This window comes from Rhinatrema bivittatum, chromosome 4 (genome assembly GCF_901001135.1).
Source record: "Rhinatrema bivittatum chromosome 4, aRhiBiv1.1, whole genome shotgun sequence".
Classification (NCBI taxonomy): domain Eukaryota; kingdom Metazoa; phylum Chordata; class Amphibia; order Gymnophiona; family Rhinatrematidae; genus Rhinatrema; species Rhinatrema bivittatum.
Genome location: NC_042618.1, coordinates 15,755,004 through 15,779,217, shown reverse-complemented (window position 1 = coordinate 15,779,217; position 24,214 = coordinate 15,755,004). Strand labels below are relative to the sequence as shown.

The 24,214-nt window shown below is 44.3% G+C and overlaps 1 protein-coding gene across 2 annotated transcripts in view; it reads left to right on the top strand.

Annotated features, from left to right (window-relative positions):
• EML5 (EMAP like 5) overlaps positions 1-24,214 on the top strand; it is a 378,431-nt gene that overhangs the window by 263,892 nt on the left and 90,325 nt on the right. For both annotated transcript variants that reach the window (XM_029597756.1, XM_029597755.1), the window contains exons 24-27: positions 14,229-14,317; positions 18,334-18,510; positions 21,439-21,640; positions 22,762-22,888. In XM_029597756.1, coding sequence (XP_029453616.1) covers positions 14,229-14,317; positions 18,334-18,510; positions 21,439-21,640; positions 22,762-22,888 — 595 coding nt within the window. The remainder of the gene's footprint in view (positions 1-14,228; positions 14,318-18,333; positions 18,511-21,438; positions 21,641-22,761; positions 22,889-24,214) is intronic.

The window sequence follows — 24,214 nt, the reverse complement described above, 5'->3', positions numbered from 1 at the left end:
CAGTTTTGGAAAGAGGATTCATAAAAGAATACATTCATATTTGTTTTATTACGTGATTGGATCTAAAGTTTCTGTTAAGTGTTCTTTGTTTACTTTTAGAAACTGCAATAAATATAAAATAAATTAATTCAGATTAATAAAAGACAGTGGAATAGGGTAAACAGTGGAGTGCCTCAGGGATCTGTACTTGGACCGGTGCTTTTCAATATATATATAAATGATCTGGAAAGGAATACGATGAGTGAGGTTATCAAATTTGCGGATGATACAAAATTATTCAGAGTAGTTATATCACAAGTGGATTGTGATACATTACAGGAGGACCTTGCAAGACTGGAAGATTGGGCATCCAAATGGCAGATGAAATTTAATGTGGATAAGTGCAAGGTGATGCATATAGGGAAAAATAACCCTTGCTGTAGTTACACGATGTTAGGTTCCATATTAGGAGCTACCACCCAGGAAAAAGATCTAGGCATCATAGTGGATACTACTTTAAAATCGTCGGTTCAGTGTGCTGCAGCAGTCAAAAAAGCAAACAGAATGTTAGGAATTATTAGGAAGGGAATGGTTAATAAAACAGAAAATGTGATAATGCCTCTATATCGCTCCATGGTAAGACCACACCTGGATTACTGTTGTTGCGATTCCTCCTGTAGCTGCGCCACAGGAGGCATCTTACCTTCTCTTCTGGAGGCCGCTCCGAAGCCAGGGCCTCGCCTGCAAACTATCCAGGATTTGCTCCAGGGCCTGGGAGGCCTCGTTGATCTTGAGGCCTGCCTGTGGCCTGCTTGGCTCTGCTTGGACTTCCTAGTTCGGCCACGCCCTTCTCCCTAGGGGCCGGCCCGCAGCTCTCCACCGCAGTTATAGGGCTGGTGAGGGGCGGTCCAGGTGAACTCCTCCCAGGGAGTTGCCTGCATGCAGCAGTATAAAAGGACTTTCACCTCAGTTCCTGTTTGTCTTCGGATTGAGTCTCACAGTCTTCTGTGCCTCTTCCTCGGTCCAGGCCCTCCATGGTCTTGCTTGTCTTGATGGCTTCTTGTCCTGTGTCTCTGCCTGTTTCCTTGATGTTGGTTCCAGATGTTCCTAGATGTTTGTTCCTGTTCCAGTTCCTGATGTTCCAGCTTGCCTCAGACTGCCAGGAGTGCAGTATCCCGCTTCAGACTGCCAGGAGTGCAGTACCCCGCTTCTTCCTTGCGCTTGCCCCATTCTCAGCATGGTCCGCGACCAGCCTTCCTGGGCTGTGTAGGGCGCGCAGTGGGACAGGGTGGTCCGCGACCAGCCCATTGGGTCCGCCCGTGTTGGTGGGCTGAGTAGGGCGCCCTGAGGGACAGTGCCAATGTCTTCCTTCCCAGCCCTCGTCTGTGATGTCTCCGCCTCAGCCCTCGTCTGTGATGTCTTCTGTCCGGCCTGCTGCCCAATGCCGTTACCCAGCGGCAGGTCCGAAAGGGCTTGGAACAATCGGAGGACCGTTCATCAATCAACATTGCATTGTTGGTTGCCGTGGGCGTGCAGGTCCGGTTGAGGGTCAGACCTTGTTCTCTAGTCCTTGCTTCAGCTTTGCCTCGCCTAGCTCTCCATGCTTGCACCGGCTCACCTCCCACGGTGTGGCTTGGGGCTCCCTCCCTGAGTCTCGCCATGGCCCAAGGGCTCACTCCACCTGCTCTAGAGGCGACCGCGCTCCTCGCACCCGTAGCAGAACCCGAAGGCCTCCAAACCCTCGGTTCTTCAGCAGCATGGAGGGTGCTCTTAACAACTGTGTACAATTCTGGTCGCTGCATTTCAAAAAAGATATAGTTGTGATGGAGAAGGTACAGAGAAGGGCAACCAAAATGATAAAGGGGATGGAACTGCTCCCCTATGAGGAACGGCTGAAGAGGTTAGGGCTGGTCAGCTTGGAGAAGAGATGGCTGAGGGGGGATATGATAAAGGTCTTTAAGATCATGAGAGATCTTGAATGAGTATATGTGAATCGGTTATTTACACTTTCGAATAATAGAAGGACTAGGGAGCATTTCATGAAGTTAGCAAGTAGCACATTTAAGACTAATCAGAGAAATTCGTTTTCACTCAACGCACAATAAAGCTCTGGAATTTGTTGCCAGAGGATGTGGTTAGTGCAGTTAGTGTAGCTGGGTTCAAAAAAGGTTTGGATATGTTCTTGGAGGAGAAGTCCATTAACGGCTATTAATCAAATTTACTTAGGGAATAGCCACTGCTATTAATTGCATCAGTGGCATGGGATCTTCTTAGTGTTTGGGTAATTGCCTAGTTTGGTCTCTGTTGGAAACAGGATGCTGGGCTTGATGGACCCTTGGTCTGACCCAGCATGGCAATTTCTTATGTTCTTAAGGTATTTTTAATGCTGGGAAGTGCTTGAAGTAATAGAATTAAAGTATTTTAAAGTGTCACTCATGATGAAACTACTTAGAAATCCATTGTCAGGTGCACTTTAAGTCATTATTTATTGATAAGAGTACAATTAGTAGGGCTCAGACCTGTATGTCAACTGCCCATCCATGTTAGGCTTGGGCCCCCATAAAAATTAATTTCTGGCTATGCCACTACTACAAACCACTGTAATCTTGCCAAAACTGGAGTAATGTAGCTGCTACCAGTCACACTATGGGCAGCAGAAATCTGCATCAATTGAAGTTTAGAATAAAGCCTTTTAGATAAACCAATACAAAGAGAATTATAATAATCTGGCAGAGAAAAAAATAAGCGTATATATCATCGTGTCTAGATCAGACAGAGGTAAGTATGAGAGTAATCACGAATGAAACGCAGCTGCAGAAAATGCTTCTTTAACAACTGAATTAATCTGCTCTTCCATAGTTAATGCTGAGTCAAAGGTCACATCTAAACTGCTTATTTTGAAACAGATCTGCAGCAGGGTTCCATTTATATCAAGAGATGGACAACTAGCTAAAAGTGAAGGTTTCATAACCCATAACACTTATGTTTTATGGGAATTAAGTTTAAGACTATTTTGAGTTGCCCAGTCTGAAATCTTAGTCAAAACAGTATTCAGTTCAATCAATGACTTTAGCTGATCCTTCTCCAGTGGGTACAACAACTGGATGTCATCTGCATAACTAAAATAGCACCCTTTTGATTCTCATAACAATAAAGACATGGATAAACAAAAACATTATAAAGAACAGGAGACAACACCAAGCCCTGGGGCACAACACATCACACCTTCCAGGGAACAAAGGTGTTGTCCCCTATCCTAACTGATTGCTCTCTATCTGATGAAAAAAATTACAAAACCAGTCATAGGCTGTCGGCCACACCCAATTCTTCAATCTGTCTAGAAGTATCCTATGATCAAGGGTATCAAAAGCTGCAATGAACTCAAGCAAGATTAAGAGAGAATCACAACCCCTATCAAGTTCTTATCATAGTATATTGTGAATAGCTTACAGTGATGTTTCTGTACTATGGTAAGGATTAAAACCAGACTGGAGGAATCCAAGATGGCAGCTCTGTAAGAGGACTTAATGTCTGAATTCCTCATAATTTTCTTTTTGCCTGATTTACTTATGCCGCATAATAACTGTAAGGGCAAAATCCGGGATGGGACCCCAGCTACCTCTGTGACTGACCCCTTACAGCCTAAAATTGAGGAGTTTCTCACCCAAGCTTCCGATGTTTCTCCGGGTGCCGGTTCCATTGTGGGGAGATCCCCGGAGCGAGCAGAGATCATGCTGGATGTCGAGTCATCATTGAGCCCCGGAGTACTGAGAACTCCTCCTCCCCCTGTTTGGATATCATCAGCAAGCGACTCCTCGCTACCGCGTGGGTGGTTGCAGCAACCTGAAGTGGCGCTGTCTGGGGAAGTTTCGTTCTGGGCTGAAGAGGGGACTTTTCCTGGGATCTCTGGATGAGGCTGTGTCCTTGGTAAAAGATCCTGGCGATGCCTCATTGAGATGTCACGGTGAACTTAAGGGTTCAGTTCTCAGCTCCAGTCGGTGGAAAGGAGATCACTGGAAGCAATTTTTCTCTTCCAGTTTCCAGTAATGAAGTTGCGGTAAGAGCCATCTACCATGCAGCGTTAGAGAAACCACAGATAGTGACCCTAAATTCAGTCTGGTCAGCCTTGGTCATTCTGGAGAAGTCAATATCTTCCTTGTTGATGTTACCTTAGACATTAATGCTCGTATTCAAAAACTGAAATTGTTCTTTCTTCTAAGGAAAAATTAGAAGATTTAGATAAACTTATTATTACCTTACAGAACGCACAAGTGAAATTAATTCAAAGTGATTTGGTAAATGTTTAAAAGACAGAAAATATTGAAAATTCTTATTATCTCAATATGAGAGTTTTAAATTTTCCTGTTTTGGAGTTAATATCACCTTTGGAACTTTTCAAAAAATTTTGCTTCAAATTTTGAAATTTCCTTTCAAAAGAAGCTTTGGATGGCCACAGTCAAGGAGCAGACATGGATTTGACTGAACTTTTGGAATCTTCTACAGAAACCCAGGTTATAAGTTCTAGAACTCTTTTGATTACATTTGTGTTCCCAAAAGATTGGGACTCGATTTTAAGAATATTTTTCCATAATAGGCAAAGTTTATTCTATGGTCTGATGCGATGCTGCTCATGGGCCTAGCTGCGAGCAGCCTCTCACCTTCTCTCCCAGGCCGCCCCCGACACCGTCCCTTGTGGCCTGGAGGCCGCCACCTGTGATCCGCAGCGGTCAGAGCCACTGTCGTTGACCTGCTTCCGCGACCCGGAGGCCGCCGATGTCATCCATTCTCCTGCGGTGGCAGGGCCGCTGCTGCTGTGCTCCCACGTAGCCCAGAGGCTGCAGCTGATGCTGTTGCTGCCGTATGGCCTGGGCCGTTGCTGCTGTCCTCTCCTGCGCGGCACGGCCGCCGCTGACTCTGTTGCCCTCGCAGCCGGAAGCTGCTGCCGATGCTGGAACCTGGCTTCGCAGCCTAGTGCTGCTCCTGCTTGTTCTTTGTGGCATGGCCGCCGCCGCTGTCCATGGTCCTGCCTTCTCTAGGTGCACGGCCATGCCTCTCCTGTCTTCTTAAAGGGCCCACGGTGGGAGTAGCCCCGCGGCCCCACTTGATGACTTCATCAGGGTGTCTCCTTTTCAGCCCTATAAAAGGGCCCTTTGCCAGTCCATCAGCACCTTCGTAATGAGTCAGTCCGCTCCTGGACTTTTCGTCATTTCCAGCTTTTTCAAGGCACTATGCTCCTCTTGGAAATTCCCTTGCCGTTATCTGTGGTTTCTGGTCTTTCGTCTTTTCTTCGTCCTTGCTTCCTGGTCTCTCGTCAGATCCCGTGTCCTCATCTTCAGATGTTCCAGTTTTCAAATGTCCTCATCTTCAGATATCCCTGATGTCCTCGACTTCAGATGATCCTGATGTCTTCGTCTTCAGATGTTCCGCCTCTAGGCGTTCTCTTCTTTCAGCTCCTCTCTTCGGATGCCCTCGTCCTCGGATGTCCTTTGTTCCGGGTCCAGCTCAAGCTTCTCCCGACGGATTCCACTTCCACTTGGCCAACCTGGGCATCAGCCATGCTGGGTCACTGAAGCCTCCACTCCGGCCAGACCCTGCTATGAGTGCCGCCGGATCTTTCCATCATCCTGAGTTTTAGCCTTGCTCTCGTCTATCCACTCATCAAGTGTCTTCGTCGATGTTCCTGTCCTCAGATGTCCCTTCTCCAGTTGTCCTAGTGCACCCTGGCTCTCCGCTTCAGATGTTCCTGGTTCTGGGTCCAGCCCTCGCCTCCCTCGGCGGAGTCCGCTTCCAGATGCTCAACCTGGGCGTCAGCCACGCTGGGTCACTGAAGCCTCCACTCCGGCCGGATCCAGCTATGAGAGCCACCCGGACCCTCTCTTCATCCTAAGCCTTTGCCTTGTCCACTCGCCTAGTGTATTCACCTCGTCCAATTCTCCAAGTACCCTTTTCTTGACCATGTCTCCAAGTGTCTTCATCTTCTTCCAGTACCATCGCCTGTCCTCGACCTCTGTCCATCCTGTCACATCTCCCGTTTCTAGGCGGCAGGTCTGAAAGGTCTATCGAGTGGCCGGAGGGCTACCCCAGAGACCAGCATTGCATTGTTGGGACTCTTCTGGTGCGTTCAGGTTTGGCAGAGGTCAGGGCTTCTGGTCGTCAGCCAGTCTGCCCATGCTTGGACATGTCTTGCCTGCCTTGGCGCTTCCACGGAGCTCCTCTGCCGTTGCGCCATGGTCCAAGGGCACACCAATCTCCCCAGAATTGGGACCGCTCCCTAGCATTCCTGCAACATGGTTGGAAGAACTGAGTTTTCTCAGATATTACTAGAGCCATACAACTGCATAGGAAGGAATTTCTTGATATATGCCAGGAAGTTTTGGCTCTAGGCGAACAATTTGTTCTTCGTTATCCTTGCAAATGTATTATGAAACATTCTAATGTGAAATTTGTATATTTTGAGCCTTCTCAATTAAGATGTTATTTAGATTCTCATGGTTAGCCAATTTCATAATATTGGCAAGTTCTCCTTTTATTTTTTCTTTCCTCCTTGGTTTTATTTTGCTCAGTTAGGTCTTCCGTCTCCCTCCCTATTTCTTATAATTTATGGGGGTTATTTAGCAATGGATTATTATTTTTTGTCATATGATTCTGGCTTATATCTTGATGCTGAAAATTCTCAGTTTTTCTGTAACAAGTTCTTCTTGTGCTTAATTTGAAATAATGATAAATAAATAAATAAAAACAATGTGGAATGGAGCCACAAAATTTTTTTCTTGGACAAACTCTAATAATTGTGAGAGAATGACTATTTCTAAAATTTTACTAAGAAATGGCAGATTAGCAACATGTTTGTAATTGAAAAGGGTCCAATGTAGACTTCTTAAGTAAAGGCCTAATAATTGCGGCCTTGAGTTTCTTAGGGGGAAAAAAAGCAGACGCTAAAGAGGAATCTATAATTTCCTCAAGAGATTAGAATAGGCTGTAGGCAGGCAATGTAATCAAATCTGATGGATGTGGATCTTGAGGGGAAGTCGTTGCTCTAGGCTCATACAGGATTTTTCTCAGAGTGAATCAATCAATCTGGAAGGATGAGCAAAATCATGGCTCTACTGCTGAAACACAAGAAAAATCATAAGAACTCTTCAGTATAGTACCCAATTCTGTACAAATTATATCTACCTTATCATGGCAAATCGAATACAGTTCAGAATGGATGGTATTTCAAGAAGAAATACTGATGAAGATGGTTTCAATAGAATGGTCACTAAATGAGAAAATATTTTAGGCCTATTTTTGTAAGAATAGAGTAAACAAAAGATGACAATACCAGGAAATATAAGTGAATCATAAAAGACATTCAGATGATAGCATTAAGGGGAAGAGGTGAGGAAGGAGTGAGGGGGGTTTGGGTAATCAGAATGTGACAGGTAAAACAATTTTATGGCTCATAATAGGATAAGCCTAGATCCATGAGTCCCATTTTTGTCACTTCAGGAGGTTTGCGTTCCTGGACCTTGAATTATATTGATTATAAGAATGTAATGAAATAAAAGTTAACAAAAACAAACAAAAAAAAAACCTGGTGATATCTTGCTATTTCAGGTCAGAATTTGAATGAGCAAAAGATGACATTAGTAGAAAATATAAAATAGCAAACTTGCTATAAGTGAATCAAGAAAGGCATTCCAATGATAGAATGAAGAGGAAGGAGAAAGGGTAGGGGCAAAGGGAGATTTGATGGGTGATCAGAAGGTGATAGGCAGTATAATTTTATGGCTCATAATGTGATAGGAAATCTAGGTTTTTGTTGAATCCTTTTTTGTCAGTTCCAAAAGCCCTGATATTCAACGCCACTTAGTTGGGTAAGTTCTGACTAATCTGGCTAAGTGGTAGCGACTGAATGTCTGGCCATATTCAGCATCCGCCACTTAGCCGAATAACTACTTATTCGACTAAGTGGTGTGGGGGACAGGCATTCCATTAAGAGCTAATTATCCAACCAACTTAGCCAGATTAGTAGTGATATTTAGACTTATCTAGCTAACAGGTCATTCATCAAATTGTGTTAGGGCTTTATGGTGCAATACTAGGCTCTTACATATATCGCGTGATATATGCAATATTTTGCATGTCCTGGCCCTGATATTGTCCCGTATTACAATGCCCTTCTGTGCATGCGATTTGTATGAATGAATAATTCAAGGAGTAGCCTAGTGGTTAGAGCAGTGGGCTATGAACCAGGAGACCAGCGTTTGAGTCCTGCTGTTGCTCCTTGTGATCTTGGGCAAGTCACTTTATCCTCCATTGCCTCAGGTACAAACTTAGGCCTGGATTTATCAAAATGCACTAAATATCGCATGCGATAGGAAAAGGGGAGTGTTTTATGGTAATAGGCAGTTTATCGCAAAGTGCACTATCTTAGCATAGGTATTAGCGCAAACTGCAATAACTTTTTCACACTTTTGCAATAAGTGCCAGAATTGTTGTATTTCCTACATACAAACACTGGGGGGACCATTTTAAGCTGCTGGAGATCCAGCCTAGCTACCAAGGCCTTCTACAAAGAGAGAGAGAGAGAGAGAGACTAGCCATAATGCCCTCATACTAGGTAAGTATTATCCAGGTAGAGAGTCTATCAAGCTAGGTTGAGAGAACATTGCACAAATCTCATCTTTGGGTGAGTTTCCTCACTCTGAAGGTCATCAAATCTTCACAAGAGAGCACTGTTCTGTTTGTTCGACTCACTTTGAATGTCAAAGTGGCTCCTAACCCCTACACTAATACCTAAACCTCACTCGAGTGACTAGATAGGCCTCATATAGAGGTATAAATACCTCTACCTAGTATGAGGGCATTATGGCTAGTCTCTCTCTATCAAATGAAAAAGGTGTAGTTAAAGCCATGCGATATGGCTTCACAAATTATGAAGCCAGCCCACTTGGCCACAAATCCCACCCAAACCCCTCCCCTTTTTCTAATTTGCATCGCACTATGCGTTATAGCATTTTCGCATGCATTAAAGGCGTTTTTTTCATGCGGAAACGCCTTAACGCATGCGAAAACGCCATATAGCACTTTGATAAATGACCCCCTTAGATTAAGAACATAAGAACATGCCATAATGGGTCACACCAAGGAGCCATCAAACCCAGCATCCTGTTTCCAACAGTGGCCAATCCAGGCCATAAGAACCTGGCAAGTACCCAAAAACTAAGTCTATTCCATGCTACTGTTGCTAGTAATAGCAGTGGCTATTTTCTAAGTCAACTTAATAGCAGGTAATGGACTTCTCCTCCAAGAACTTATCCAAACCTTTTTTTTTAAACACAGCTATACTAACTGCACTAACCTCATCCTCTGGCAACAAATTCCAGAGTTTAATTGTGCATTGAGTGAAAAAGAACTTTCTCCGATTGTTTTTAAGTGTTCCACATGCTAACTTCATGGAGTTCCCCCTAGTCTTTCTATTATCCGAAAGAGTAAATAAACGATTCACATTAACACGTTCTAGACCTCTCATGATTTTAAACACCTCTATCATATCCCCCCTCAGCCGTTTCTTCTCCAAGCTGAAAAGTCCTAACCTCTTTAGTCTTTCCTCATAGGGGAGCTTTCCATTCCCTCTGGGGATAGGGAAATAACTGCAGTACCTGAAAGTAATCCACTTTGAAGCGCTGAAAAAGTGTGAAAAGCAGAATATAAATCTAAATAAATAAATGCAAAGAAAGTCACAACTAGGCAATTTGATGCAAATATTTTATCACACCCGACAGAGAAGGTAGTCAGCTGCGATAAAATAACACCTCTCTGTTTAGCGTTAGATGTGCGGCGGATGTGGTTAGGCTGGAGAAGACAAGACTGGACAAGGCAAGGCTGGAAGAGAAGGCTGGATTTAGGAATACAAGAGAACAGGAACTAGGAACATACATGCAACACATACTGCTAGGGAGGAGATACATTGCTGAGGTGAAGTAGTGATGCAGAGCCATTGCTTAAATAGCCCAGTCAGGCTCACATCATCAGAAGGTGCCACTCAACATTTCCCGCCACTGGGCCTATATTATGCATGCACGTAACAAAGGGCTTGTGGAACATATAAAGGATGAGTTGGCTGCCAGGGATCTGCCTGATGTATTGGTGGGCTTAATCAGCCTAGCCATCCATTTAGATCTGAGATTCCAGGAGAGGGCCCGGGAAAGGGAATCAGCCTGCTACCTCGTCCACCTTGCCTTGAGCTTCCAGTGACCAGTAACCTCCCACTCACCTCCCAAGTCATGGCTGGCACCAGGAGATGCCATGCAGGTTGACAGATTCAAGCTATCCACAGAGGAAAAACAAAGGCACCACAACCTCAATCTGTGCCTATATTGTGCAGCATCTGATCACTTTGCAAATCAGTGTCTGAATAAGCGGGAAACTCAAGGACCTAGTACCCATATATCTCTCTCAGGGGGACATCCTCGTAGATGCTCTTGCCTTTTTGGATAACGGAGTAGCCTTGCCTCATTCAGCCTTCCTTGTCCAGCCTTGCTTATCCAGCTTGCCTTGTCCTACTGTCTCATCCAGTCTCCCCTTGGCCTGACTCTGGATCTTGACCTCTTTCCTGGATCTGACCGTGATTGCCTGCCGACTGGACCTGACCTCTTGCTTGGACTTGACCACCCTTCTCTGCTGCCTGTCCCGACCTTGTCCTGTCTCTGATTCCATTAGTCTGCTGCCTGTCCTGACCCCGGCATGCAGTGGGACTCTTGCAATTGCTGCCACCCTAGGGACCTGCCTAAGACCTGCTGGCTGCCAGGACTCAAGGTCTTAACCTGCAGGAGAGGTGGCTGCTATAGGTGAAGCTCCAGTCTGCCCCGCTACAGGGCGAGTTTGCCTGCTGCCGGCACAGGCCTCATAGGATGGCTTACGAGGCTGCATCTACTACATCGCAGCACAAAGGCTCAGGCTCAGGCTGATGCCATGAGCTTGGAGGACTCACCTCAGACCTCCACTATTGCCGGACCAATGCACCTACTTCAGCAACAGCAGCACCAGCTGACCACAAGGCTGCATCAACTCCGCTGCAGCAGAAAGGGCTCACACCCAAGCCACCCTTCGTATTCACTTAGTTTCTGGATCACTAGTGCCCCCCCCCCCCTCCCCTGCCCCATATCTAGTGCATTATCAATAATTATAGCAGTCAGCTGGTACTTTGATGGCTGATGCAAGGTGCCCTGGACAAAACTGCAGCCTTGCGCCCTTGCCTCCAACCAAACTCCCTTCAACGATTCTCCCCCTTCTCTCTAGGCCACCCCTCACCACCCCTCTCTCATCTTGTTTTGCCAGTTCCAGGCTTGGCTGAGTTCTTCAGGTGGTGACAACAATAAAAAGGAAAATCAGCACAGGACGTATGAGCCGGGGGGGGGGGGGGAGTCAGCCTGCCTACTGGGAGGAGGGAGAGGAGACAGACAGACAGAACCCAGGGGGGAGAGGGAAAGGGCAAAAGTAGTGTGAGTGGGATGGAACGTGTTATTTAGGTTTGCCGAGCCCCCCGTCATCTTTCTTGTGTGTGTGTTTTGGGGGGGGTCTTATGTTGGAGCCATTAAGCCCCCATCATTATCCGTTTGCGTGTGAGGGGAAGGCATTAGGTTGGAGCTGCTGATCCCTAGTTGTCGTGAAAGGGGGTTATTGTTAGGGGTCCAAAAACAGGACGCATTGGGGGGGGGGGGCTGCGTGGAACAGCAGTTACAACCCTTAGCGGAAGGTGGAAGGGTAAACCACACAGAGTGGCAATTTTAAACATAAACACCTTGCTGGGCAGACTGGGTGAACTAATTTGATCTTTATTTGCTAAGCTTCTATGTCCAGACAACAAAGATACAAAAAAAAATCCTTTTTCTTTTGGTTTAGTGATTCAGATATATCAGCTTTGGGAATGGGAATGTGAATGTGCATCTTCTCTGATCTCTTTGTGCCATGCATGGTACAGAAGGAAATGCATTCCTGTTTCTGTTTCTCCAGGTTGCGCTGCATACAGAGTCCAGCTTCTTGGGGTTTCCAGTTCAGTTTTTTGTCTGCATATTTCCATTTATACTTTGTAGTCACTTAAAGGTGAATTTTAAAAGCTGGCGCACGCATTAATTAGGGGATGTGCAAATAAGTTGGGCTTGAGTGCGCCGAGCGGATTTTAAAAGCCGCCCAGATACGAGCTGTCCCGCAGCGCACATGTCTTCAAAGATTTCAGAAAGGGGCGGGGCATGAACCTGAGGTGTGCATATAAATACTTATACGTCCCGATGTGCTGAGGACCCCTGCAGCAGAACTTTACTTCTGCTACGGAGGAGGTGTAAGTTAAAAGATAAAATAAAACTAGGCATATCTGCTGGGTTTTAAGGGTCAGGGCTAATGGGAGGGGAGTGAAGGCTATGAAACTAGAGGGGTTTGGAAGACTTATCTCTAACTGGGCCAACTGGTAAAACTGGGAATGGCGTCGGTGTGCTTCCCTTTTGAAAACCCCCAGTTTACACGGTAGAAGCGGGATTTGTGTGCACATGTGCGTGCCCACTTAAAACTTGGCGCACGTGTGTGCGCAGCCAGACTGTTTTATAACGTGCGAGCATATGTTATAAAAAGGCGCCTCCCTAGGCGTGGGCCGATGTTTGTGCGCAAATGTGCGCCCGTGCGCCAGTTTGAAAGTTACCGTCTTATTTTGTATTTGGGGAGATACTGTCTGTATGATCAAGATGAGGTATTCTGCTAACGTGTAGTTTCTGTGTAGTGATCTGCAGCAGTTAGGCTTGTTCTGTTTTCCCAATAGGAGGTGTATTGGTGTTCTAGGGTCGGTTATAATAGTTGCAGTGCTGTCACTGCAAAGACCCTGTGGTCCTGGGAGAGCCCTTTTTATTTTCCAGAAAAAAAGGCACTAGCTCTATCAGCTCTATGTTGGCTGATAGAGCTAGTCCTTACATTTCCCACTGCTGAAGTCTGATTGTTTACATATGTAATTGCATGCATAGTTCATTCAGTTTTTTGCCATCCTCTCTTTCTTTCCACTAACCCCCCCTCCCCGCCAAAAAAATGTTGCCCTCTAAATGTAGAAGAATCAAATGTAATATGAGAAACATTTTTCTTATTGACTCTGTTCTGCTAGAATTTTCCCTTGCTTCTAATGTTGAGTGAATTTTCTTTGGGTGCACTTTTCAGATGCTTTGGGACCCTTCCAATGTCTAAACTGCAGGGGATGGGAAGGAGAGGCACTTTCTGCTATTTTAGCACAGGTGCTGCTGGAGAGAAATCCCCAAAATTATGAAGAATAAATAATTAGATAACTGTAACATAATCCATGCACATATGCTACATAAATTGGATGGATGGGCAGACAAGATGGGCCAGTTAGACTTTTTCTGCCGTCATGTTTCTATGTTTCTAAAATAACTTTTCATTAAAAAGTTGTCGTCGCCATAGAATGGTGTATACCAGTATAATCTACTACTGTATATCTTTAAAGCAGTTTTTAATATCTTACTGACTTTTTTGATCAGCTTGGATTGAAAAAAAATTGATGATGAATAATGTTGTTATTGTTTGTTATGTATTAGATCGGGGTGGCCAACTCCAGTCCTCTAGCGCCACAAACAGGCCTGGTTTTCAGGATATCCACAATGAATATTCATGAGATACATTTGCATGCGCTGCTTCCATTGTATGCAAACCTATTTGATGCATATTCATTGTGGATATCCTGAAAACCAGGCAGGTTTGTGACTCTTGAGGACTACACTGGCCATTCTTATAGTGGATATTTTGTTTAAATTGATATTAGTATTTTGAATCCTAATGTTGACATTGGTTTATTTATGTACTGCAGTTCACATCTTCCTTTGTAATCCAATTTGTGCCTTTCCTAGGAAAAGATGAAATATTAAATAGAAATAAATAATTATGTATTTGATATTTTGTTTAAATTGATACTGTTATTTTGAGTCTTATTGATGGTATTGCTTGATTGTTATTATTATGTATGAGATATGTTGTTTTATTTTGGATGTATTTTTATTGTTGTCAAATGAGTTGTGTGGGATTCCCCCACAGAAAATCATGACCCAAACTGATAAGAGAATAGAGAAGTAAATACAAAAGCAGAAATGTTTTAGTGAAGATCTTTAACTTTAAAAGAAAGTAGATTCCAGGGAGAAACTCAGCTAACAGCTTTGTAAGCTCTCTTCACATTCTCTTTCTGTACACATCTGTCTGATGCTTATGTTTTGCAGGGAAACTTTTACAAGTCAATACAGGTGCTAAAGAGCAGCTTTTCTTTGAAGCTCCTCGTGGGAAAAAGCAAATCATTCCAAATCAAGAGGTAAGGAAATACTTCTATATTTGCACTTCAGAGTTATTATAAAGAGTAAACGGCACTGTCAGTATTCTGCTTTGCAAAATCTACCTCTTTTCTTTGGCTATTACTGGTTCTTTCCTAAGCATGGTTTTCTCCCTTCTGAGAGAGCCTAAATTTGAAACAGCTAGCCAAGGATGCTGATTCGGCAAGCTAAGCTCACTATACCACTTTTACCTGGCACCTGGACTATGACCCAAGGTAGGTATTAGGAAAAGGGGTGGAGTGAGAGGTTGTAGGAAGCAGCTGTCAGCTGTGGGAGGCCTTGTACTGGCTGTAAAGTCTCCTGACTCACCACAGTTAGCTATGGAGGTCCAAAGGTCCTGAACCCATCAGACCAAATAATTAAATCGGATAGCTTGCTTTTGGCCCTGATACCGTTTTCCAGTTGGTGCTTGGCCGAGATGGTGAAAAGCATGATTTTGAAAGATATTCTATGTCACTGCCAAGATGATTCAAGCAAGTCCACTTACTATTCTGTAAATTCAACCTCAAAATAAAAATCAGCCTTAATGAATCCTCCTCATTCTCAGGAGTTTCTTTTTTTCCACAAAGTAAGTTTAGAAGTATGGAAATTCCCCTTAAAGTGGGGTACTGAAGCAATGACATAGCTGGGTATCAAGATCCCGGTGGAACTCAAAAACTTTAAAAGCAAACATCTCCCCCCTATTACAGAGCACGACTAAATTTTTAGAACATTGGTAAATGTTGCCCTTGTCTTTAATAGGGAAGCTTCAATGATAAGAACATAAGAAATTGCCATGCTGGGTCAGATCAAGGGTCCATCAAGCCCAGCATCCTGTTTCCAACACAGGCCAAACCAGGCCACAAGAACCTGACAATTACCCAATTACCACATCAAAGTATTTCCTTGCTGTTTCAATGCCACATATTCCAGGATCTCTGACATTGTTTTCATTTCTTTGCAACTAAGGATCCTCTGTGCTTATCCTATGCTTTTCTTGAATTCTTCCTCCACCAAAAATTCTTTTGAATTCTTTAGTTTAGGTCATGATATAGGTAATGCAATCTCTTCATTCAGAAATAAACATCTTAACCTGTCTAGGAACAGAAAGGTTTGCAGTTGATAATTTCTTCTTACCCACTGCATATAACACAAACAATTGGTTCAGTTCACCAAAGCCCTTTGAATTGTGCAGATAATATTTGGGGAGTTCTCGTCACGTGCCGTAAATGCCAATACCTTCCGTAACACTTCCAAGATAAGGAAGTAAAGATGGAAATTCTGTTTCTTGGCTTATGTGAAACCACAAACTTTATTGAAACCACAACTTTATTAAAAAAAAATACTGAACGAAAAGAGAAACAGCTGATACAGCCTTTAACCAAGGCCCTGGATTACTGCCGTTCTGGGGCCACTGCCTCAGAGTAATCATGGTAAACTGCCCTCCCACCCTCCACTCCCCACTGCTGCTGCTGGGCTGTTTCCCCCCTTCCCTGCCAGAGCGGCCAGGCAGCTGCTGCTGGTCTTCTCCCACTGGTAGGACTGGTTGCTGGTGGGGCTTGAGCTGGGGACAGCTACAGAAGGAAAGACCCAAGTGCTCTAAGCATTGGACCAGCCTGGCAACACAGAGAATGCTGGAAAGGTCCAGAAAAGACGGACTCGGTGACAGATCCTGAAACCGCACCACGGATCTGGATTGGTCAGTGGACCCGTGAAAAGGGGGATGCTGGGAACAAGGAAGTGTTCTCAGTAACTAGAAGGCTGCCCTGCCCTGTTTATCTTGGAACTTGAACTTTTTGCTGCTTTATCCAGAGATCTTGGACGTTTGCTTGCAGATTTTTTTTCCCCTGTGTGCACGATTTTGTAGCCCCCACCTTGCACTCCTGTCTAGCTGCCAGTGTGGATCCTGTGCACTGCACCTGAGGTCCACTCCACATAGGCTCCAGTTTAGGATGTTTACTGCAGAATCTGAGCCTCTCTGTACCTCTGGACTGCACACACACTGGGCCCTGGACTCCGAATCTGAGCCACTGAGTAACCATGGGTGACGACTTGTCAGCCCCCAGCCTGATCCAGTGGCTACTGCTTCTCTTCCTCCACTGGCCCAGCTGCTGCCTCTGATCTTTCTCCAGCAGGACAGCCTGGTAGCTGAGTCAGCTCTTTTCCCAGGCTGCCGGGAAGGAAGTACTGGGAGAGAGCTGAATGTGAGGCTGGGAAAAGAGGGGAAAATGGTTGGTTAGATATTGCTTTACATTCATCAGCGCTTATTACTTTGAGGAATCTTGAAATTCCTGTGAATTTGTTTGGCTTGAACTTTGTTACTGTGTTGATCCAATAAATTCAAGCTTTATTCTTCTCAGCTTAAAATCTATGTTCTTTGTGATCCAGAGCCACAAGGAAAAGACATCATATAATCCCACTTGACTTGTCCTGCTCTATGTCCTGACATTATTAGAAATATATTTACTGAAAAACCAGCGGGCATTTCGATGGCAAGAAGATAAGGATTCATGGCCCTGGAGCAGAGGTGCTCAAACCGATCCTCGGGCCCTCCCCAGCCAGTCGGGTTTTCAAGATATGCGTAATGAATAAGCATGAGAAATATTTATGAACCTAGGGGGTGTAGTGCGTGCAAATAAATCTCATGCAGATTCATTAGCGATATCCTGAAAACCTGACTGGCTGGGGAGGGCCCAAAGACTGGTTTGAGCAACCCTGCCCTGGAGGACAATTATAAATGTAAAAGCCTGATTACAAGAACACAAGAACACAAGAAAATGCCATACTGGGTCAGACCAAGGGTCCATCAAGCCCAGCATCCTGTTTCCAACAGTGGCCAATCCAGGCCATAAGAACCTGGCAAGTACCCAAAAACTAAGTCTATTCCATGTAACCATTGCTAATGGCAGTGGCTATTCTCTAAGTGAACTTAATAGCAGGTAATGGACTTCTCCTCCAAGAACTTATCCAATCCTTTTTTAAACACAGCTATACTAACTGCACGAACCACATTCTCTGGCAACAAACTCCAGAGTTTAATTGTGCGTTGAGTAAAAAAGAACTTTCTCCGATTAGTTTTAAATGTGCCCCATGCTAACTTCATGGAGTGCCCCCTAGTCTTTCTACTATCCGAAAGAGTAAATAACCGATTCACATCTACCCGTTCTAGACCTCTCATGATTTTAAACACCTCTATCATATCCCCCCTCAGTCGTCTCTTCTCCAAGCTGAAAAGTCCTAACCTCTTTAGTCTTTCCTCATAGGGGAGCTGTTCCATTCCCCTTATCATTTTGGTAGCCCTTCTCTGTACCTTCTCCATCGCAATTATATCTTTTTTGAGATGCGGCGACCAGAATTGTACACAGTATTCAAGGTGCGGTCTCACCATGGAGCGATACAGAGGCATTATGACATTTTCCGTTTTATTCATCATTCCTTTTCTAATAATTCCCAACATTCTGTTTGCTTTTTTGACTGCCGCAGCACACTGCACCGACGATTTCAATGTGTTATCCACTATGACACCTAGATCTCTTTCTTGGGTTGTAGCACCTAATATGGAACCCAACATTGTGTAATTATAGCATGGGTTATTTTTCCCTATATGCATCACCTTGCACTTATCCACATTAAATTTCATCTGCCATTTGGATGCTTGAAAATGTTTATTTTCTTCCACCTTGTTCAGATCTGCTCTGAACAAGAAAAGAGAGCAACGTTTTCCTCTGTCCAAGGTATGAATTGTTATTTATAAACCTGGAAGTGCGAGCTCAAAGTCCATTTCCAGCACCACCAGAGATTTGGAAAACAGAAAACCAGAATGGGATGAGACTGGAGAATCACAAAATTGTACCCGCACTCATAGCCTGTGATGATGAAACCCTTAACATTTTATTTCTAAATAACACCCGTATTTTAAAAAAGGGGGGAAAAAAAAAGGTTAAATTGCTGGGAGATCAGAGTGACCGAAATTCACTTACTGAAGTGTGCTGTGCCTTTCATGGCTTTGTTTCTCTAGGAAGAAAAGATTGAATGGGCATCGTGGACCTGCGTTTTAGGTTCTAGCTGTGAAGGGATCTGGCCAATAATTGGAGAAGTCACAGATGTAACAGCCTCGTGTCTCAGCAGCGATCGTAAGATACTGGCTACAGGAGATGATTTCGGATTTGTGAAGATTTTTCGATATCCCGTTAAAGTAAGTACTGTTTCCCACGCCCGACTTGAGTTTATTAAGTTCTGGCAAGTGGGGCTTCCATCAAGAGGAACTAACATCGTCGCTGATGTCGCAGTCTTTTTTCCTTCAGAGAAACGCTGTGTAATCGAAGTCTTCAGAGCTTCCTCTCACTTCCAGAAATCGTTTTTTGAGTGTCTGCCTGACTGGGCGGTGGACACATCCACCTCTAACCACCGCAGACATTTAATGAAAGGCTTTGCAAATGAGTGAATATCTTGCACATGAGATTGTTGATGCCTCTGTTTATTTATTTATTTATGCATTTATTTCAAGGGACTGTTTATGCATTTATTTCAAGGGACACATTACCTATTTCCAAATCAAAATTTTGGAAGCACCTCATACTTGTATGATCTTGGCAAAGTGGTTGCATAACATTATCAATGTGGTTTAGGCTTGACACATTTCCCTTGTATGTCCACCTGTGCAAAATAACACAAGTGCAGGAAACATGTAGTCAAAGGCTCATTTTGAGCTCATGAAACTGATTGCATTAAAATCATGTTGCTAGTTTCCATCCTCAGTAATTATTTCTTTGTGGGTTTAATCATTAAGATACTGTATTAGAGAAAGAACTCATTCAGGCATATTAGCTGATTTGCAGACATTATTTATTTATTTATTTTATTTATTTATTTATTCAACTTTATATACCGACTTTCAAATTAATTTCAAGGCGGTTTACATTAAATTGAGTTGCAGTAGCAACACTCAAAATACATATACATATATAGGAAACGTATCCTTGCACATTTTACATCAGCAATAAATTAAATTAAAACTAAAACCCTATTAAGTACAATCATAAATAGAACCCCACCATTTCTTCCCCATTCCTCATACAATGCATTTACATACAATGCATTTACATTAGTTGCTAAGTGTAGTGTTATTGATAACAGACCATGTATAAACCCACAGGGGGCACATGAAATGAAAGAGGTCTGGTGCTGGGTTTTTGTGGTCCTGGCACCAGCCCTGTGGGTTCAAAACTAAATTGGTAGATGGTGGACTGGACCTGGCTAAGAAGCTATTTTATCATGCAGAACATGAAAAATACCGAACATCAACCTTTTTTCTCTGTGACCGTGAAGCTGCACCCCTACACCCAAAATCTTCAGTCTTGTCTTTCCTATGTTGGCAGACTCACATCTCAACCCCCTGTGCTCTGGGTTTTAGGAAATAGGGTCTCCACTCAATGCATTATATTTGAAAATTGATAACATTTTATTCTTCTGGGGTACCAGCAGTCTGGTCACAATAAAAAAATCACCAAAAAGGATAAGTCATAGGATTCACAGGAAAGAGAAGCAGCAGTGAGTAAATAGATACATGTTAGCTTCCTCTTCTTCTTGCAGAGCATTAGAGATTAATCTCCTTCTCCAAACAACCCTGATACCTTAGTTATTCTCCATGCACAATAAATTAGCACTCACATCCCATCACTTGATTCTTTTCAGAAGGAGTTCTAAATAATGTCACTGGATCTCCCACCTTGTAGTTGTGTCCATCTTGTTTCCCCCCAAACCCCTTTCCAGTGCCTGTTAGAAAATGCCTAGGAGCATATCGTTGGCACTCCAGCATCCGTGGTGACAGAGGGCCCTGTTGGATTGGAAGAACCATGCAGGCCCACAAGGACTCTCCAGACTCACTACAGTCTGTTTTCTTCTCAACCCCATTTCAAAGCCACAAGAATGACCCTAAGATGTATCACAGGGCACACGACACCCCCCCCCCCCCGCCCCCCAAAAAAATCTTCTTTACGCAACAATACTTAAAGAGCGAGACAAACAAAAGAGTGTTATACTCCTCTGTAACACCAAAAGCACAGCATAACCAAAAGAAGAGCTGAAGTGACAATATTGGCCCAAGGTACAGGACACATTTCTGGTGGCATAGGACCAGAATTTAGAGCCTGGGTCACACTTTACATTTGTCTTTTGCTCTTACTAAATGGATTTATTAAACAGTTGTAGCATAAAACTAAATATAGAGGGTTTTTTAAAACTCTCTTATTGCAGAATTTCAATTCTTTTCTCTGATAAGTATCAGAATAATTTAGTGATTTACAATTCTGAACAGTGAGTGTGCAATTCTGAACAGTGAATAGGAAATGTCCAAATTCCCCTCATCCAGACAGCTAACTTTCCTTCCCAATCAGTCTTCAGACAAAGATCTCTTAAGTTTGAAATTATTTATTGTACAGATAATTTTCCATTACTTACAATTGTTGCTTCCAAACTTATAGCCCCAGGCAAGGATCTTTGTAGCTGGAGATAGGCAGGAGAAGGGAGAATGGAGTTTCTTGGGATGCAGGGTGAGAAGACAAGGGGTTCTGAAGCTGATTAATCTTTAGAATTAAAGCGGTAAGAAGAAATGTAAAAAAGCTGATCGTATCACAGAGGTTGCAAGCATCTCTAGCTTTGAGGCAGCATGGCTGAGACTGACTAACAGTCTTGGAGAGTGATTATAGGAAACGTCCTCACAAGCTGGGCCTAGAGGGCAAGATACAATGGTAGCGAGCCTAGAATCCATGTGACACAGTGGGGAGAACATGAAGGGCAGTCCCTTGAGCTAATAAGGCACTTAAGAAGACTCAGGTTAGATTGAAAGGGCATACAGACCCTTCCCAAGTGAGAAAGAGCAAAGGATGACGGGAACTTCTCTTAAGGGAAAGCTCCCTTAAAGGCAAGGCTTACAGGTTTTTATCATGGATTACAAAAAAGGTGTTTCAACACTAAGCACAGTATATACAGACACAAACATGTACCCACTGCTGGGGACAGAACAGTGAGTTTAAGGGAACTCTCCCAGTCAATCAATTGCTCCCCCTTCCCGATTCCAGTTTTAAGTGGAAAGAGTTGATAAGTTGTTTTTTTTTAACTTCAGGGAAAGTTTGGGAAGTTTAAACGGTACGTGGCCCACAGTACCCATGTGACGAATGTTCGCTGGACCCACGACGACAGCCTGCTGGTCACCGTCGGAGGCGCAGACACTTCCCTGATGCTCTGGAGCCACGAGATGGAGGGACACAGAGAGTCCAGGCAGTGTGATAGCGAGGAATCGGACCTGGACTCCGAGGAAGACGGAGGTCAGTGTGAACTTAAAAACACAGTCAGAAGCCCAGGCCTTTCCTCTGATGCGCGCTCTGATGATCCCACCTGCCGTCTCACCTTGCTCCGGGCTCTTTTCCTTTCTGCTCCGTCTAAGAGCTCTGCGGTACGCCTATGCTTCAAGTCCTATACCTTCAATTCCTCCCTTCATAACTCGCTTTGCAATATTTTGTCAGGGTTGAGGGTTGTGCATCCACGCTGGATTAAAACAGATCTTTTCCATTGTAGAATTCTACTCCGTGGCGTCCCATAAGCTGCTCTTATCTGAATTGCTGAGAACTCTCTCCCCCTCCAAATAAAAAAATCTTATAGTGCTCTTTTTTTTTTTGCAACATTTAGCAGGCCTGGAGGTATTCGTTTTGGTTTGAAGAAGCTGTCTTACGCGCATGGTGCTGGTCCCCCCTCTCCTCACGGATTGGGAAGAGAAGTGGCAACCTCTGCGACAAACGCCAGCCTTTCAGTGGAAGGCCGTGGCTGCTTTTTTTTTTTTTTTTTCTCACCTGGATCTCACCACGTTCCTCGGCCCATGCTCCAGAGATTCCTGGAACTGTGCCAGGGACCTAGAATTCAGATTCTAAACCCTGAAACTGTGGCTAAGAACGAAAAAAACTCATAGCTGTGCACAAGAATGCTAGAAATAATAAAAATCTGTGCAGAGAGCTTTGGACTTTGCCATGTGCCACACAAATCATAAAAAGAACTGATTATGTTGCTAACAAAGCAGAATTACAGCTCCCAGTAGCAGTTAGTGAATCATATGGCAGGCATGAATTTTGCTAGATTGTGAGTTTCTAGGGGAGAACTGGCCCATAAATATGCTAATAAGTCAAGTCAGAGGTGTCAGGAAATCATAAGACATTTTTTGTTTAGCATTTTGCACTATAATCAATGGCTACAAAAATAAATGGGAGAAAACCAGAAACACTGAACAGATTAATGTAGCATTGCAGCCAGCAGAATTCGGCGCACCTGGTACAGTGCTGAGCATGGCTCCCAGCAAGACAAAGTATGCATGTTTCACTTTAGTAATATATCTGTTTACAGTCTTTTAATATAGGTTTCTCTTGGTCTTGTTGCATGGATTCACATTATGAACCAGGCTACGACAGTGATGTGATCAGAGAGAATGAAATTAATTACACCATCAAAGCCTTATCTACAAATATTCGACCAATGCAAGGAGTCAAACCCCACCTACAGCAAAAAGAGCCCTCGCTGGATGAAAGGTAACAGAGGCTTATCCATGTCATGGAAGCCCGACTCTAGAAGATAAAGCAGTGTGCGGCCGAGGTTTAGCTCATCGCATACAAAAAGTTCAAATCTGCAGATATTGGCATGAATTTGATCTGAGTTGAAGAGCACTCTGATTATCCTCAGGAAATCTGTGTCGTTAAATTCACAGATCTGAGTGTAGGTTTGAACCAAGTAAACTGGTAGGAGGAGCTTCACCCATCCCTCTCTGCTACTCACCGGATTGATCTGCTAAGCTTCTTTCCCATTCGCATAGACTGGGAGAGACGCCTTAGTGGATCAGGCCTTTAGGAGCCTGGGTACCAAAGGTTTCTGTGCATGCTAAGTTGTTTGGTGTGCATTTTGGAATAACAAGCTATGCATGAAAGCCCCAGCATGCACGCTAACCATCCCCCCAGATCCCGAACCCATGCGTGGGGCGAAGCAGCATGAGAGGTCAGCTGACGCCATTTTGGAAGTTGCCGGCAGTGAGGCAGTTCGGGGGTCCCATTCTCTCCTGCCTTGATGTTCTATAGAACGTGATAGGAAGGAGAAGGCAGGAATAGGACCTGCCGGTGTTGGGGGTTCAGTTGGGAAGGCCCCTTGACTTGGTGTCTGGGAGGGGTGAGGTGATGATCAGGCCACTGAGGCCTGTACTGTAGCGTCTGGGGGTGGACAGGAGAGATTCATTCTTTCTGTCTTGGCATCCGGAGGGGGTGGAATTGGAGGACTCTGGGAACATTTTTGCTGTGTTGGGAGGATGGTGGGGGGACTGTTTTCAGAGACACTGATGCAGCTGAACACCTGTTCACCCAGGGGAACTGGGTGAAACAGCTCAAAAGCATGCGTAGATTTCAATTTCAGATCCTTGGCCCTTTATTTTCTAGAGGAATTCTGCCTGTACAGAGAGCAGGTGAGAAAGTCTGCAGGTGCTTTGAAATTGTGGCATTTTTCTAAAACAGGGGTGCTCAAACCGGTCTTCAGACACGCCCCCCCTCCCCCCCCCCCACCACCAGTCGGCTTTTCCGGATATCCCTAATGAATATGCATGAGATTCATGTGCGTGCACTACTACCTATGTATGCAAATATTTCTCATGCATATTCATTAGGGATATCCGGAAAACCCGACTGGTTGGGGAGGCCTGAGGACCGGTTTGAGCACCCCTGTTCGACGGGAAACAGTCCATGCATGCTTTACCTTTGAAAACTAGGCACTTGCACCTGTGCTCTCTGCAGCTAGGCGAACTGTTTAAAAATGTACCCCCCCCCCCCCCCCCCCGCCACGTAGGGGAATTAAAGAGGACCAGACCTCGAGTAGCC